The 17,725-nt window shown below is 36.5% G+C and overlaps 1 protein-coding gene across 5 annotated transcripts; it reads left to right on the top strand.

The window, feature by feature from the left end:
• The first annotated feature begins 206 nt into the window (after positions 1–206).
• LOC127412463 (tetratricopeptide repeat protein 31-like) lies at positions 207–16,535 on the top strand. 5 transcript variants are annotated; one of them, XM_051648843.1, is made up of 18 exons: positions 207–404; positions 718–761; positions 890–962; positions 1,382–1,503; positions 1,592–1,675; positions 1,761–1,829; positions 5,478–5,639; positions 7,979–8,134; positions 8,672–8,741; positions 8,838–8,928; positions 9,044–9,185; positions 9,284–9,388; positions 9,516–9,603; positions 11,132–11,291; positions 11,383–11,457; positions 13,849–13,951; positions 15,779–15,885; positions 16,111–16,535. In XM_051648843.1, the coding sequence occupies exons 1-18, from the start codon at positions 377–379 to the stop codon at positions 16,232–16,234; spliced, it is 1,803 nt and encodes a 600-aa protein (XP_051504803.1). In that variant the 5' UTR covers positions 207–376; the 3' UTR covers positions 16,235–16,535. The 5 variants fall into 5 exon arrangements, with proteins under 5 accessions (XP_051504803.1, XP_051504802.1, XP_051504801.1 ...); XM_051648842.1 differs by having other exon boundaries at positions 1,346–1,503; positions 5,481–5,639; XM_051648841.1 differs by having other exon boundaries at positions 1,346–1,503.
• Positions 16,536–17,725: the final 1,190 nt, after the last annotated feature.

Genomic DNA, 17,725 nt, shown 5'->3' with positions numbered 1-17,725 from the left:
TTTGTGTTATTATTTTCTTGTTTAAATGTTATTTTTCGAAGTTTTCGATGCATTTTGTTTTTGACTATGGCAATATTGCAAACTCATAATCAAGTACAGTTACATTGTAATATGTCAATGTTAATAGACAAAACAAACATTTTCACAGTATGTTGTAAAATGCTCTTTTCAACCAAGTGGTGGATTTCGTGCTGCGTTAAGTGAGCGGAAGCGCACGCGCGTGTATGCGTACTGTATGCAGACAGAGGTGGAGAGGAATCTCCAAAGAAAACACTACGATTGGAAGGAATGCTAAATCATTTAGAAGTTACCTAGTATACTTAAACATTTTCTAATTTAGAATTAACTTGTCTCACTTATAAATATATTCACTAAAATGTCTAGAAATGTCACCATGGGACCTGGTAAGTATTGTATGCATTCGACTCGTTTTATGTCGTACCAGCTCAGCCGTACACATGTAGCTCCTACAGCAATGGCGAAGACGTGCCGTTTAGCAGAACACGCTTCGAATGACTCAAATATTTCTTGTTATCCAGATTATATCTTTAAAACCTATATATTTTAGTTTTTTTTTTTATTTCACAAACGTAACGAAAGGAGCATGTATGATCACGCGCCGTAAGATTAAACCACGTTAAGTCACTATTCGTGTGGCTATGTTTATGTAAGTCATGTGAAAACTTTTAAAATATCCTTTTGCAATAATTTTCACAGAGTACTTCCGCTATCGTGATGATGAACGCCTCATGCGGACTCACGTAAGTGCAGAGTCATTACATTTTTGTGCATTACATTATCAGCCAGGTACACAGTACTGCCTTGTTTTTATTTTCATCTGTAGTGATACGTTTGAGTTTGTAGTTCTCATCGTTCTCTCTTTTCTTAGGAAACTATGGTACATTTGATCAATACCAGACACCACTCCTTCTTAGATGCCTTAAGTTTTGGCTATGGATTTGGTAAGTTATTTCTTTATTTTCCTCACAAATGCACCTCTCTCACTCATTGTAATACTTGGTCACTTAGATACTACATAATGTAGTAGGGCAGGTCTGACTTTCAGATTGATCCATTATTGGAACGGCAGTAATTTCAGACTATTGCTTTTTGACAGATGTCTTGCTTTTTCTAGTGCTCTTTAGTCCATGTGCATTTAGCTTAAACTTTGGACTTCTTTCCAAAAAGGTATCTGATTCAGCAACTTTTGAGGTCAAACATTAAACATGAGTAAAACCTGCCCAGATATCCTTGTAAAATCATATGAGCTTGGTATAATCTGTACAATTGTTATCCTTTCTCCCTGCTTATTGTTTTCAAATTTTTTATTGTTTTGGTATTAAAGTTCCAGAAGCTCAGTTTGTGCCTTATATGTCATCAGATGATGAAGATTATGATGATGGTGATAGATATGGTGTCCGTTTAAACAATAGTTACTGTGGCTTTCCTCGAAACTTCATTGCTAGAGGCCTGCCAAAACCCTCCAAACACATAACACCAGAGGTTTGTGTCAAACATCTATGCTGAGAGCTGATTGCGGAATTACTTTAGTACAAGTATAATTGTTACAAATATATATTTTGTTTCCTAGGAAGCAGAAAGAAATGGCAATGAACTAGTGGATGAAGAAGAGAAACTTAAGAAGAAAGCAGAGAGGAAAAAACAGAAAAAGCTGGTGAGAGCACACACAAAAAGCTATTTTCATCAATTAATCATAAACTTGAAGGTATTGAAAGTTATATCTTTCTGAAATATAACAGAAACAGAAGGAGAGACGTCAGCAAGAAAAATTAGAGAAGGAAAATGCAGATAAAGAAAAAAATAAACCGGTGAGATAAAATAAATGTACAGGTGCATCTCAATAAATTAGAATGTCGTGGAAAAGTTCATTTATTTCAGTAATTCAACTCAAATTATTTAAACTCATGTATTAAATAAATTAAATGCACACAGACTGAAGTAGTTTAAGTCTTTGGTTCTTTTAATTGTGATGATTTTGCCTCACATTTAACAAAAACCCACCAATTCACTATCTCAAAAAATTAGAATATGGTGGCATGCCAATCAGCTAATCAACTCAAAACACCTGCAAAGATTTCCTGAGCCTTCAAAATGGTCTCTCAGTTTGGTTCACTAGGCTACACAGTCATGGGGAAGACTGCTGATCTGACAGTTGTCCAGAAGACAATCATTGACACCCTTCACAAGGAGGGTAAGCCACAAACATTCATTGCCAAAGAAGCTGGCTGTATCCAAGCATGTTAACAGAAAGTTGAGTGGAAGGAAAAAGTGTGGAAGAAAAAGATGCACAACCAACCGAGAGAACCGCAGCCTTATGATTGTCAAGCAAAATCGATTCAAGAATTTGGGTGAACTTCACAAGGAATGGACTGAGGCTGGGGTCAAGGCATCAAGAGCCACCACACATAGATGTGTCAAGGAATTTGGCTACAGTTGTCGTATTCCTCTTGTTAAGCCACTCCTGAACCACAGACAATGTCAGAGGCGTCTTACCTGGGCTAAGGAGAAGAAGAACTGGACTGTTGCCCAGTGGTCCAAAGTCATCTTTTCAGATGAGAGCAAGTTTTGTATTTCATTTGGAAACCAAGGTCCTAGAGTCTGGAGGAAGGGTGGAGAAGCTCATAGCCCAAGTTGCTTTAAGTCCAGTGTTAAGTTTCCACAGTCTGTGATGATTTGGGGTTCAATGTCATCTGCTGGTGTTGGTCCATTGTGTTTTTTGAAAACCAAAGTCACTGCACCCGTTTACCAAGAAATTTTGGAGCACTTCATGCTTCCTTCTGCTGACCAGCTTTTTAAAGATGCTGATTTCATTTTCCAGCAGGATTTGGCACCTGCCCACACTGCCAAAAGCACCAAAGTTGGTTAAATGACCATGGTGTTGGTGTGCTTGACTGGCCAGCAAACTCACCAGACCTGAACCCCATAGAGAATCTATGGGGTATTGTCAAGAGGAAAATGAGAAACAAGAGACCAAAAAATGCAGATGAGCTGAAGGCCACTGTCAAAGAAACCTGGGCTTCCATACCACCTCAGCAGTGCCACAAACTGATCACCTCCATGCCACGCCGAACTGAGGCAGTAATTAAAGCAAAAGGAGCCCCTACCAAGTATTGAGTACATATACAGTAAATGAGCATACTTTCCAGAAGGCCAACAATTCACTAAAAATGTTTTTTTTATTGGTCTTATGATGTATTCTAATTTTTTGAGATAGTGAATTGGTGGGTTTTTGTTAAATGTGAGGCAAAATCATCACAATTAAAAGAACCAAAGACTTAAACTACTTCAGTCTGTGTGCATTGAATTTATTTAATACACGAGTTTCACAATTTGAGTTGAATTACTGAAATAAATGAACTTTTCCACGACATTCTAATTTATTGAGATGCACCTGTATTATTATATGTACTACTATCTACTGTGTTGATTAAATAAATATTATTAGGCAAAATTTTGCTGTTGTAAATTATCGTCACTTTGCATTAGGGATGTGCACAAGTAATCGAGTACTCGTTCAACTTTAAATATTAAACTAGTAAAAACATTGATTTTCTTTTGTGCCTTTGAACTGAAACTGGTTTTCTCACCTAATTCTTGCCATTGGTTCTCTCAAAATTAAAATTCTGACATTATTTAATGTGAATGTATCGCTTCAGAAGACTTGGAAAGTATGATATATATGTGTATGTATATATATTTATAAATAATATACACATACACACACACTGGTGGCCAAAATTCAGGACATTACTGATGTAAAAAACAGCACCTTCACTATTTGAAAAAAGTCATTTTTGATCAAATCTAGACAGGCCCCATTTCCAGCAGCCATCACTCCAACACCTTATCCTTGAGTAATCATGCTAAATTGCTAATCTGGTTCTAGAAAATCACTTGCCATTATATCAAACACTGCTGAAAGCTATTTGGTTCATTAAAAGAAGCTTAACATTGTCTTTGTGTTTGTTTTTGAGTTACCACAGTATGCAGTAGACTGTCATGTCTTAAGGTCAATATGAGGTCAGAACAAGAAACAGCTTTCTCTAGAAACTCGGCAGTCAATCATTGTTTTGAGGAATGAAGGCTATACAATGCTTGAAATTGCCAAAAAACGGAAGATTTCATACAAAAGTGTAGACTACAGTCTTCAAAGACAAAGGACAACTGCTCTAACAAGGACAAAAAGAGATGTGGAAGGCCAGATGTACAACTAAACAAGAGGATAAGTACATCAGAGTCTCTAGTTTGAGAAATAGACGCCTCACATGTCCTCAACTGACAGCTTCATTGAATTCTACCCACTCAACACCAGTTTCATGTACAACAGTAAAGAGAAGACTCAGGCCTTATGGGAAGAATTGCAAATAAAAAGCCACTTTTGAAACACAAAATACAAAAAGAAATGTTTAGAGTGGGCAAAGAAACACAGACATTGGACAACAGATAATTGGAAAAGAGTGTTATGGATCTTTTTTTTTTTTTCTCCCCAATTTGGAATGCCCAATTCCCAATGCACTGTAAGTCCTTGTGGTGGTGTAGTGACTCGCCTCAATCTGGGTGGCAGAGGACAAATCTCAGTGCCTCCATGTCTTGTTGAGTGCGTTACTGTGGAGACATAGTGTGTGTGGAAGTCCATGCTATTCAACGCAGCATCCATGCACAACGCACCACGTGCCCCACCAAGAGCAAGAACCACATTATAGCGACCACGAGGAGGTTAACCCAACGCCAATTGGTTGCTTAGGATCCTGACTGGAGTCACTCAGCACTCCCTGGATTTGAACTTGCGACTCCAGGTGTGGTAGTCAGCGTCTTTACTTACTGAGCTACCCAGGCCCCCAGAGTGTTATGGATCTTAACCCCATTGAGCATTTGTGGGATCAGCTAGACTGTAAGGTGCGTGAGAAGTGCCAGACAAGACAGCCACATCTATGGCAAGTGCTACAGGAAGTGTGGGGTGAAATGTCGCCTGAGTATCTGGACAAACTGACAGCTAGAATGCCAAGTATCTGCAAAGCTGTCATTGCTGCACGTGGAGGATTTTTTTATGAGAACTCTTTGAAGTAGTTTAAGAAGTTCTGAAGATTTTTGTTTTTAATTAATGTCCTAACTATACATTGTGATCAGTTGAATGCCACTTTGGTGATTAAAAGTGCCAATTTCTTTCCATAAGAGCAAATTCTGTACATTATTCCAAATTTTTGGCCGCCAGTGTATGTGTGCATATAATTTTTAAATCTAGATCTTGTTGTTTATGCCCAGTGCTATTTTTTTTAATAAGAAAAACAGGTTCAAATGTTAAGAGTTAAACTTTAATTCTAAATTTCAAGTAATCGATTACTCAAAATACCAATCCCTACTTTGTATACCACCATTGTTTTGTGTCTATCTCATAGAAATGGCTCAGACTTTGTGTCATGGTGTAGTCTAAATGTTTCTTGTTTCTTTGTTTTAAGAAGCAAGTTGACCCTGGATCACAAAACACTAAACATGCCAAAAACGATAAAATTAAAAGCAATAAATGTACATCTGTACGTTCTGGCCCTCAACGTACCTCAGACTCTGTGCAAAGCAGTGATGGCAGTGATGAAGAGGAAGACTCAACTATTGAACCAGAGGTAGACTTGTGTTTTCACCTTGTGTTTTAAAATCTTCAGCCATAGGACTTAAAGGGTTATTTCACCCAAAAATTGTAATTCTCTCATTTACTCACCCTCATGCCATCCCAGATGTGTATGACTTTCTTCTGCTGAACATAAGCAAAGATTTTTAGAAGAATATCTCAGCTCTGTAGGTCCATACAATGCAAGTGGATGGTAATAAGCACAGACAATCGTAGTAAAAGTAATCCATACGACTCCAGTAATGTCTTCAAAAGCAAAAGGATCGCTTTAGGTGAGAAACAAATCAATATTTAAGTAATGTTCATATAAAATTTTTCTTTCTGGTCGCTCTCCGATGCGGGTCCATGAGAGGACTTGGTTGACACAGTCTCTCGTGTGATGTAAGTGCATTGGCATGTTCACGTGAAAAATGACACTATACAACCGGAAGTGTAGCTCGATTTGTTTACAACAGAACGCTATTCCCAAGCTTCATTGGTTTTGCTTTCATTTGAACTTGCCAGCGTGCTTGTGTAAGCGAGAGGCAGGGTGACACGAGTCCACTTGTTGACGTGCTTTGGAGAGCGACCGGAAGTAAACAGTTATAATAAAATAGACTTCATTATTGATCTGTTTCTCACCCAAAGCGATAATATCTCTTAAGAAGACACATGGATGGATATGACATATGGACGTATGGATTACTTATATTACGGTTGTCTGTGCTTTTTGGAGCTTTAAAGTGCTTATCACCATCCACTTGTATTGTATGGACCTACAGAGTTGAGATATTCTTCTAAAAATCTTCATTTGTGTTCTGCTAAAGAAAGAAAGTCATACTATGAAGGTAAAATAGTGCCTAAACAATTTGCATGCACAGAGTAAGATTTGTGAAAGAGTAAATCAAATTGCAAGCGTAAAAATATATTGCATGTGCATAGGACACTTTGTAAAGGTGTTGTAACGGGGTTAAAATGGGCAAGGAGGAGGCGGGAAACGGCTGAACAATCAAAGTAATATTTAATGAAACAAAAATACACAAAACACAAACACACGGCAGCTGCGTGTGGCTCTCTCTCTCCCGAACTGCTGCATCCAGCTTGGCCTTATCCTTCTCCTCAGCTGATTAGCCCGATTGGGGCCTGGCCGTGCGGACTCACGGCCCCACCCTCCTCCTCATCACCGGTGTAAATCAAATATTAGCAATACTTTAATGCTTTGCATTGAATCTGTAATTGCATATTAACACATAGTAAATGTGGTGTGTATTCTTCTGACTGACTTTTTTTTGCGCTTACACTTTTGGCACAGTTTTTGCACCAGCGATATGCAAGCAAAGAAAGGGTGTCATGAACAGCAAAATGGATTGACCGCATAGAATCAGTCTGTATGTGTAAAATAAACTGCAAATGTGTAAATGATTTGTGTTTGTGGCACAAATATTTTCCAGAAATAATCTGATATACACAGTTCCGTCTTCCCTTTGTTGCGCTAACAGTTTTGGCACAAATTTCTCCTTGAAAAGAGTTTTGCAAGCACAAGGGGGAAGGCGGGTCTACCTGCTTCTAGTAACCAATAAAATGAGGTGTTCGTTGACCAGTTTACTCTGACCTGATTGGTTTAATAATGTGACCGACAGTTTCTTCTTCATATGGATCAGCGTCGTTCAGACACAAACACAAGTTATTTGTAGTAGTTTGTTTTACACATTCAGACTGATTCCACGTGGCCAATCTGTTTTGCTGTTCATTACGCCATTTGTTTGCTTGCATGTAGCTGGCCATGTAAAAATATATTTTTGGCCATGTTTAGGCGCAAAAAAAATAGTGCCAAAAGTGTAAGCTCGGAAAAAAAAGAAGTCAGAAGAATACAGACCACATTTACTTTGTGTTAATACGAAATTACAGATTCACAACACATGAATTACACTTATGCAAAGCATTGAAGTATTGTTAATATTTTTTTCTAAAGCTTGCAACTTGATTTACACCTTTACAAAACGTTCTGTGCGCATGCTATTTATTTTTACGCTTGCAATTTGATTTACACTTTCACAGATCTTACTCTGCATGCAGATTTTTCGATCACGCTTGTAACTTCATTTATGTTTTTATTAATCTTACTCTGTGCATGCAGATCATTTAGACGCTATTTTACCTTCATACATACACATCTGGGATGACATGTGGTTAAGTAAATGATGAGAGAATGTTTATTTTTGGGTGAACTCACTTCAATTTTCATTGAAATTTACAAATGTGGTGTGCTAATACTCTATGAGCAGAACTGTTTAACAGGTATGCACTTACTGGAAAGTGCTGTTTTTGATGACGCCGTTTTTATGTTTGTCTTAGGAGCTTGACATGAATAGCTGCTTTGTGTCAAACGCAGCAGCCATCACCAAACGCAAACTGGAGGAAAAACCCAAACCTGAAAAGAAAGCTACTCTAGCAAACTCCTGCAAAGAGCATGGGTCAGAGCAGAAAGGTGCTGTGGTGCCACAAAAACAGGTTTGAAAAGAGGAAGAATGGAGTTAGAGGAGATGTAGGAATATTATTCTTTTTTAACGATTTTATGGGAGGTTGGGTATGAAGGTAATTCTCTGTATGATAGTGAGTTTTAGAAATAACCAAATAAATATTCAATGACTACAGGGCTCAATTCTCAGTAGAAAGAGAATCGTTAGTTTAAAATAAGATGGACATTTTTTAAATGAACTGACATCTTTGGCCATTCTGTTGGAAGCTATTTTTATTTTATTCGATCAACCGGCAAATCACACGCACATGATTGTGAGTTAAAGTTGAAATAAATTATACAAATGATACACACTGTCAGCACTGGACTCAATAAGTTATTTATTAGCTGATACGAAAGATGAGTGTAAATGAACTACAAGCATACAACTTGCTTGTTTTATGCACGTACTAAAGTCATGTTTTTATCATATTCTTGCGAAGTATCAACCACAGTCCTATTTAGGCATTTTGACAACCAATTTTTGACTTGGTCTACATTTGGGTAACATTACATTCTTCTTCCTGCAGATTGATAACAACAAGGAGGTGGAGTTGGTCAATGCAAGTGATTTTATTACAAAAAGTTTGGAGCTGGCAGGTGTGTAAATGGAGTTTAATTTGTATAATGGTTTAATAGATTGTAAAGATATAGAGTTAATGGTCCTTCTTATTACTCCTTTTTATATATATATAGTTTTGGGTAACCAGTATGCTGCCTCTGGAAACCTGGAGATGGCTGTGAAATATTTTACAGATGCTATAAAACACAACCCTAAAGAGTATAAGTAAGATTCCATGTCAACAATTTCAGCCACAGCATGCAACTTTCGATTACACAAGGAAAAATTAGGCAGAGGAAGTCTTTGAAGAGGTTACATTTAAAGAGTTTGTGTGTTGTAGGTTATTTGGGAATCGTTCTTTCTGCTATGAAAACATGCTGCAGTATGAAAAAGCTTTAACAGATGCTGAAATTGCTCTTTCTATGAATCCCAAATGGATTAAAGGACTTTACCGAAAAGGCAAAGCACTGGTTGGGCTAAAGGTATTATCACAACATATCTTATTCAGATAACACACAGTTTAAACAGCTTGACACACAATTTCAGTTTTAACACAATTTAGTTTTTCCACCTCTGTCAGAGATATTTTGAAGCCAGACTTACCTATAATGAAGTGTTAAAGCTGGACAGCACATGTAAGGATGCAGCTGAGGAGGTGAAGAGTGTACAGCTCATGCAGCTCATGGTGAGTGGATGTGGGTTGGTGTAGCTAGCTAGAGCACCAACATCTATACCTGTAATATTGGCAGCAGCTGCTTCTCAGTTTTATGTGCATCTGTGTCTATGTCTGATTGTGCTTGTTTCTTTGAAAGGAAATGGGATTCACTAGAGAGCAGAGTTCAAATGCCCTTATTCTTCATGGAACTGTAGAAAAAATATTAGGTTTCTCTGGAGTTCCAGGTATGATAATGCATATCAATCAGTACATAAACAACATATTTAATCTTAAGGAAGCCCTGTAAAAGTATGCTGATTTCAGGTTCACTTGACCCTTTTTGGACACATTTTATGTTTACATAAGAGGTTCTTGCATTCAAACATAGCTAGATGGAACATAGATAGATGCAGTGGCATTGTACAAAATGCAGGGTTCTCATCTTTTTAAAGGTTGCACTAGTTTTAACTTGATACAGTGCTTTAAAATGCAAGACTCGATGCAGTGGCCTTAAGGGCCAAATATACTTCATGCGAAATCGAAGAACAAACAGGTGTGACTTAATTTAGAACAAAATCTGGCCAAAAAGACTGTGTTTTTGCGTTCGTTTTGGTGGTTCATAACAACTCGCCTGGGCAAACTTTTAGGAAAACTTCTAACCGATTGCTTAACACCTTCTTACTGCCATTGGTCCATGTCATCAGTAGGTGTGACCTAGAGCTCCACTTACCTTGATGCCAACAGCTCATTCTGTTTATGTTGTTCAGTCATTCAAAATCAGTCAACAAGAACACACCGGCGTGTAGAGTTATCGTCAAGCTGGTGCAAATTTACCGACATCTGTATGATCATTTATGTAGAGAAATTTTCTAAGACCATGTCATGCGATTCTTTTTTTGTTTTTTGTTTAATTAGTCTACAAAATGAATCAAATCTACTCAAATACTCTGAACTAACCATTCACTCATGTGCCATCTGCAGTGAACGCCATTTACACATCTGCCCAAAGTAAACCTATCATCATTCTTTTGTCTTTATTCTGCACATTAACACTTTTATACACTGATCTTTGCAGCAGTATCAGTGTCATCATAAATTACAATAACAGAGTGTAATCGGTGCATATTATGGTATAGCGCATTTGCGCCATGAATTCAAAATGTAAACAAGACAAATTCAACATTTTCTACTGCATTTATATTACTTTAAATCACCACTGAGTGGTTAAAACAGCTTCTTTTACTGACCTCATATGAATTCTACTAATGGAATGAGGCAAATTAACTGTTAACACATTTTATTGTCACATTAGTTTAGGTTTCACATGTAGCGTCCTTATATTTAAATGTACTTCTGAACGCCTCCCACAGCAGTGTGCAAACAATATACGGTTGCTCGGCTGTTTAGAATTTCTTTTTACGGTTAAATGAAGAACGAATCCAAACTTTTGAAGTATATTGAGGCCTTCAGACGTTCATCTGAACATGTATGTCTGTAGCAGTAGTGCTGTAAAGTTTATAAATTTAAAGACACAAGAGGGTTTTGCCACTAAAAATATTAAAACTAAAAGAAAAGAAACAATCTTGAGAAACTAGTCAACCTCACTAATCTACAAGTCAATTGTTGGATGACTAGTCAGCCATCGTGACCCATCCCTTATCGACAGATGGGGAGTTTACGTAGTTGTGATGGGCAAATATTAAGGGGAAAATTGTTGTTTAACAAAATAGAGTATTTCATTAAGATTGCATTGATGACTCTTTCTCTGTCTAGGTTTTGCCCCTGTTCATGAACCCAGAGAAAGTGAGTTTATGTCTCAAGAAAGAAACCCACAACCTCCAGCTAAATTCCCTCTCAGGCCTCTTCCTCAGAATCAGCATAGACCCAATACCCCAGTCACTGCTCCAGTTAATCATCATCATCATCCTCCTCCGTGAGACAAATGCATCCATATTCATGCAGCCATTCATTATGCAACCATTCAGAATTGAATGAATCCTGAAGTGTCTTTCATTCCTGAACAGAGAGCTATTCCCTGTCTGGGTTGGAGATCTGGTGCCTTCTATAACAGAGGGAAGAATTTATGCTTTATTCAAATCGTAAGTGATGTCATTTTTTTTTATTTTTTTTTTGCATAAGGATGCACCGATCCGATACCTGGATTGGTATCGGCTCCTTTACTGACATTTTTAACTGGAAGGGGTATTGGTCCGACGAGCCTGATCCAAATCTGATACTGTGTTAGTCGTGGTCGTGGCTCCAAAAATTACATGAAAAAACACAAAAGCACCATTTATGTAGTCCATGTGACTCGTGCATTTCATTCAAAGTTTCTTGAATACAAATTATTGCTTTGTTAATTGAAAAAGGCTGCGTTTCATAAGTAAATTTATATATAGTATGCATGCACAGCGTGTTTCATTGAATGCACGCTGCTCTGTTGACACACTCATTCCATGCACTCAATATATGAGTGCTTCACATGAACAACATTTTAGATGTAGATGCTCGATAGTTCGGTTCGCTTATACATGCATTGAGAGCGGCACCATAGGAGCATTTCACCAGATTTTAATAAGAATCGTATGAAACTACTCTGAACTAGGCTACATATACACACAAAAAGGACTTTCAGTAGTGCAAGAATAAAAGCATGAGGGTTTTAAGGCATTACTGAGTATCTGTTACTATTGTACAATAAAAATCTTAAAGTTAATAAATAATAATAATAGTAACTGTTAATATTATCATTATTATTTGTTTACAAATTACAACAATATTTAAGTTGACTGGGTTCCAAAATATAATTGTGTGAATGAAAATTAGACTTACAGTATATTCTATTACAACTAAAGTGAACAAAAAAGTTAAATATATATTTTTTTTAAATCCTTTTAAGTCCAGATACAAGTGTAAAAAAATAAATAACAAATATGACTTCAGATCGATCACATTCTTGTGCTTAAAAAGGCTAGATGAAGCACAACAAAATACAGTTTAACCAAAACCAGGTATCTCGAGACACGTTTTAAAGTTCTTTTTAACTTGACATGGCATCTAAAAAACAGTGCTCCTGCACAAGATGCTGAATAAACTAAAAACAAAGCAAAACAAAGACGTTCGTCTAGCATGTTTACATAGAAAAACAAGTGGTTTACTGGATGCTCGTGTTCTGTTCCTTCCTGTTGTGTTCTGTCTGTTTGAACAGCCCCTGGCCAGGGATCATGTGCCGCTTTACCACCGAGCTCAGTTGAATACCACTGCTACCTGGGAATAAATTCTACCCTACATACAGCTGTAATTAATGAAAAACACTGTGGTATATCACTGTTATTATGACATTTGAGTCTGATGTAGTATATACTGTGGCACCAGTGCAAGTGTAACACCATGTTAACACATGCCTATTGAAGTGTTTCCCCCCTCGTTTTATTTTTGACTTAAAATTTGAGAATAATGTTTTTTTAACAGCCAAGAATGTTCTTTGCAATAATATAACACAGTGCTGTATGGTTATATGTATTCAATGCACCCTCTTGTGGACTAAGGAAATAATGTAAATTTAATAAATCAGCTGACTTTAATTTGAATTTAGAACATTTTTAAGGTACAGCTGAAGTCAGAAGTTTACATACACTTTTTTTTTTTTTACCACTCCACAGATTTAATATTAGCAAACTATAGTTTTGGCAAGTCATTTAGGTATATCACTGTTATTATGACATTTGATTTCTTTCATTTTGGAATGTTCCACAAAGTTTCTAATATCCTCATCAGTAGATGAAGATGTGGAACTATAGAGATCAAGATAGAAGACTTTAAAAGCATTATTAATATCAATGGCTGAGGTAAATATTTAACCACCAGCAGATTTCACTGAGGAAATGGTAGAAAAAGACTCCCTGTTTTATATATCTAGCCAGAAGTTTTCCTGCCTTGTCCCCTGACTCAAAGTATGACTGTCTTGCCCTGAATAGCCAAAACTCCACCTTCCGCGACAAAATAGTATTAACATTTCACATTTTTTAAATATTGTAGTGATCCTTACTGACCTAAGACAGGGAATGTTTTTACAATTAAATGTCAGGAATTGTGAAAAACTGTGTTTAAATATATTTGGCTAAGGTGTATGTAAACTTCTGACTTAAACTAAAAATTTGAATTTAGTTTCTCTGCCCAATTTACAGCCCTAGTTAGATGTATTTCTTTACATATAAAAGAGTACCCCCGATCATTTCCACACAATGAGTTATAGATATTCTAAGCTGATTTAAAAAAAAAAACACTAGTATCGGATCAGTATCAGCCAATACCGAGAGTTCAGGTATCGAAATCGAATCAGGAAAGTAAAAGTGGTATCGTTGCATCCCTAGTTTTGCACTGTGCAAACATAAATTCTTTACAAGTATGATGTTGCTTAATTTAACATTGGTCCAATGGAGTGCCTTTTAAGTTATGTAATTTTTTTTTAAATTATATTTTTGGAACAGTGTTGGGCCAGTCCATAGTGTAAGAGTGTTGCCTGCAAGACGCTGTGCATTTGTTAACTACACCAGGAAGGAGGACTCTGAGACCGCTATCCAAGATTTCAATGTATGTTTGTCTGTTGAATTATCTTTTTCTGAATTAGTTTTTTTTTTCCTCTCTCTTTTATCTATTAATTTGGGAATATTTTAGTTATAATGTCCATATTTCCTACACATGAAAGAAATTCTCTCAGCCAATGCTGTAAATCAGGGGTGCTCATTAAGTTGATCACAAAACAACCACTGGTTGATCTCGTTAACAGGTTAAAAGGGAGAGTAGAGAGAGAAAAACTACACAAATAGTGAGAATCTTAAAGATTATAAATTCTCTGGATTTACTATTTATAAGTATGTGTTTGAGTAAAGTGAAAAATTTTGTTTTATTCTATAAAGTACTGACAACATTTCTCCCAAATTCCAAATAAAAATATTGTCATTTAGAACATTTATTTGCAGAAAATGACAACTGGTCAAAATAACAAAAAAGATGCAAAGAAAACAAGTTCATATTCATTTTTAAACAACACAATACTAATGTTTTAACTTAGGAAGAGTTCAGAAATCAATATTTGTTGGAATAACCCTGATTTTCAATCACAGCTTTCATGCATTTTGCCATGCTCTCTACCAGTCTTTCACATTGCTGTTGGGTGACTTTATGCCACTCCTGGAAAAATTCAAGCAGCTTGGCTTTGTTTGATGGCTTGTGGCCATCCATCTTCCTCTTGGTCACATTCCAGAGGTTTTCAATGGGGTTCAGGTCTGGAGATTGGGCTGGCCATGACAGGGTCTTGATCCAGTGGTCCTCCATCCACACCTTGATTGACCTGGCCGTGTGGCATGGAGCACTCTCCTGCTGGAAAAAACAATCCTCAGAGTTGAGGAACATTGTCAGAGCAGAATGAAGCAAGTTTTCTTCCAGGATAACCTTGTACGTGGCTTGATTCTTGCATCCTTTACAAAGACGAATCTGCCTGATTTGACCACCGACCATGACCACCAGATCATGTTCAGCCCAATGTCCAGACCTGAACCCCATTGAAAACCTCTGGAATGTGATCAAGAGGAAGATGGATGGCCACAAGCCATCAAGCAAAGCCAAGCTGCTTGAATTTTTCCAGGAGTGGCATAAAGCCACTCAAAAGCAATGTGAAAGACTGGTAGAGAGCATGCCAAGACACATGAAAGCTGTGATTGAAAATCAGGGTTATTCCACCAAATATTGATTTCTGAACTCTTCCTAAGTTAAAACATTAGTATTGTGTTGTTTAAAAATGAATAAGAACTTGTTTCTTTGCATCTTATTTGTTATTTTGACGAGATGTCATTTTCTGCAAATAAATGTTTTTATTTGGAATTTGGGAGAAATGTTGTCAGTACTTTATAGAATAAAATAAAAATGTTCATTTTACTCAAACACATACCTATAAATGGTAAATCCAGAGAAACTGATAATTTTGCAGTAGTTGCTTTAATTTTTTCCAGAAGAGTGCGTGTGTGTGTGTGTGTGTATATATATATATATATATATAATATTAGTTTACATGCATAATTTGTACTGGTACTTCGGTGGCATATGCGACAGATTTACTCACATTTTTCTGAAAAAGTGGGTTGTGCATAGAGTAAAATAAAATCATGATTAAATCAATGTTTTTACCCAGTCCTAGTATTAACAATGTGGTGTTTATATAAACAGATTTGTCTCATTACCATAAGTTCAGCGGATTGTTAGGTATGCAGATGAACTTATAGCTTGCTGTATATGTCTAAGCCATGTCTGGTTGCGATGTCAGAACTTAGGGGTTGTACAATGGCACCACATAAATGAAGGTCTTCAAGTGTGGTTGGAATCACTTGTGAATGCTAACTGATGGGGAAAAATTAATTGCAGGGTCATGCTATTGATGGGACAACTCTAGTGGTCCGTTATCCAGATAGGAAACACACACATCTTGGAGTGTCCAGAAATGCATCTACAGAGGCCCCAGTGAAGGCAGGGTGAGTGAGCTTGCTGATTCTGCATTGCATTGGACATGATTGAAATTGTATAAATGTTTTCAGGTTAGAAATACAGCTTTAAGGTTATAGAACTTTTAAGTGGGCATGAGGATTTTGAACTTGCATTAAAGTAGTGGAATTGCTATACAGCAATATTATGTAGTTTTATAGTTATGTTGTTATAATATTCTTAAAATTATTAATCTTTCTTTCCTGTCCTCTTAGCAATCAACCTGATGAATGTTATTTTTGGAGGAGAACCGGTTGCATTAAGATGGATTGCTGCACTTACCAGCATATACCAGAAAACAAGGGCATTGACAGGAATAAAGAGAAATCATACCTCTAATTCAGATCATACATATAGAGGGATTTGTCCTAATAAACACATCACAAAAACACAATGTAATTGGTTAGATACAGAAAAACACATGTCTAAAAACCCCTTTGTGGGACAGTGGTCATTTTTGGTTATTCCACTGAAATTTCTTTTTATTTTTTTTTGCTTGAAATATCTCTTAGTCTATAAACAAGTTATTGAGAGTTTTGAGTTGGACAACCGGTATGAGGGCTTAACAGAAAGGGGAGAGCTGGTTAAGTAATACAATCCGTTTTACTAAAAAAAAAAAAAAAAAAAAAAAAAAAAACAATACTTGACTTGACTTCAAGTTTTGCAAATCTGCAATGTGTAGCTTTATATTTTTAAGACTGTCAAAATTTTAATTGTCAGTGATGGTTCACTGCAGTTTTTTTTTTTGTTGTTGTTGCTAAAAACCTTTTGATTTAAAAATGGCATACTGTGATCTTGTCTGAGGGTTTTAAAACCAGAAGTATTGTTACACTCAGAGTTAATATTTGGACCTTAAAAAGGGATTTCAGCCTACAGGCCTTAACCTTTATAATGTTAATGTAAAAATGGCACGAGTTTATTAAGAATCATATCCTATAAGAATATTATTATTAATATCCTGTTGTCATACCATCTTGAAGAGGGAAGATTTTCATTCAGTTTTACCAATGACATGTTTTCTGAAAAAATAAAAAAGGTACACTGAGGAATAAAAGCCCTTTTTAAAATTTCCTTTAAAGCTTCTGTTTTTTTAAAGCTCTCCATTATTTTTGATGGTGTGTACTGTATGTTTGTCTCCAACTGCCGTGAATTCCAAATCATTTTTACGCAGTTGAAGGAAACTGGGCATTTAATGAAGTTCTCTTCCATGTCATGATTCTCTCGAATCATTTGGAAGTCAATGATAATTTATGTAGGATTTCACCTGAGTTCGCAGAACCCTAAATTGCTCTTCTGCACCTAAGGACTATTAAATTGTTGGGAAATATTGTTCAATATTTTTCCCATCTCTCTTGTAAAACAGAGAGAAACACTCATGTTTTAGCAGTGTAATCAAAACATACTTTCACTCATACACTGTCCACATCATAGAAATAGGAAAGAGCGATCCACATGTGAACATAACAGACTTGAATGAAAGTGAAAATGGCGATACTCATATCCACAAACCAGTCAATTCGCACATGTAAGTTTCAGATATTTAATAAACAAATACTTAAGTCAATGTTCACTTAATTGTAATATTGACATCTATATCATTTGTGGAAGAAAGACATTTCCACATGCCATTTTTTGTGTTTTTTGCTTGCCAGGTTGTGACACCTGTGTGATTGTAATAGAATATTTGACTTTGCACTTTACTTGAACTACCTTGTCACAGCCTTGAAGAGGATTCCCTGAGATGGTCAAGACAAATAAGCTGGGATAAAACCCCTGTTTTCATGGCTGGAGATATGGCTGAATGAGCACATTAATGTTTATTCTTGGTCA

This window comes from Myxocyprinus asiaticus, chromosome 21 (assembly GCF_019703515.2).
Source record: "Myxocyprinus asiaticus isolate MX2 ecotype Aquarium Trade chromosome 21, UBuf_Myxa_2, whole genome shotgun sequence".
Lineage (NCBI taxonomy): Eukaryota > Metazoa > Chordata > Actinopteri > Cypriniformes > Catostomidae > Myxocyprinus > Myxocyprinus asiaticus.
The sequence above is the reverse complement of the archived record's forward strand: the minus strand, read 5'-3'. Positions and strand labels throughout refer to the sequence as shown.

Bases quoted from the DNA above. Each gene is read 5' to 3' on its own strand.
- LOC127412463 (XM_051648841.1), top strand. From the start codon at position 377: ATGTCTAGAAATGTCACCATGGGACCTG. The intron at 1,676-1,760 runs GTGAGAGCACAC...GAAATATAACAG, and splicing joins GGAAAAAACAGAAAAAGCTG to AAACAGAAGGAGAGACGTCA. The intron at 11,292-11,382 runs GTGAGACAAATG...ATTCCTGAACAG, and splicing joins CATCATCATCATCCTCCTCC to AGAGCTATTCCCTGTCTGGG.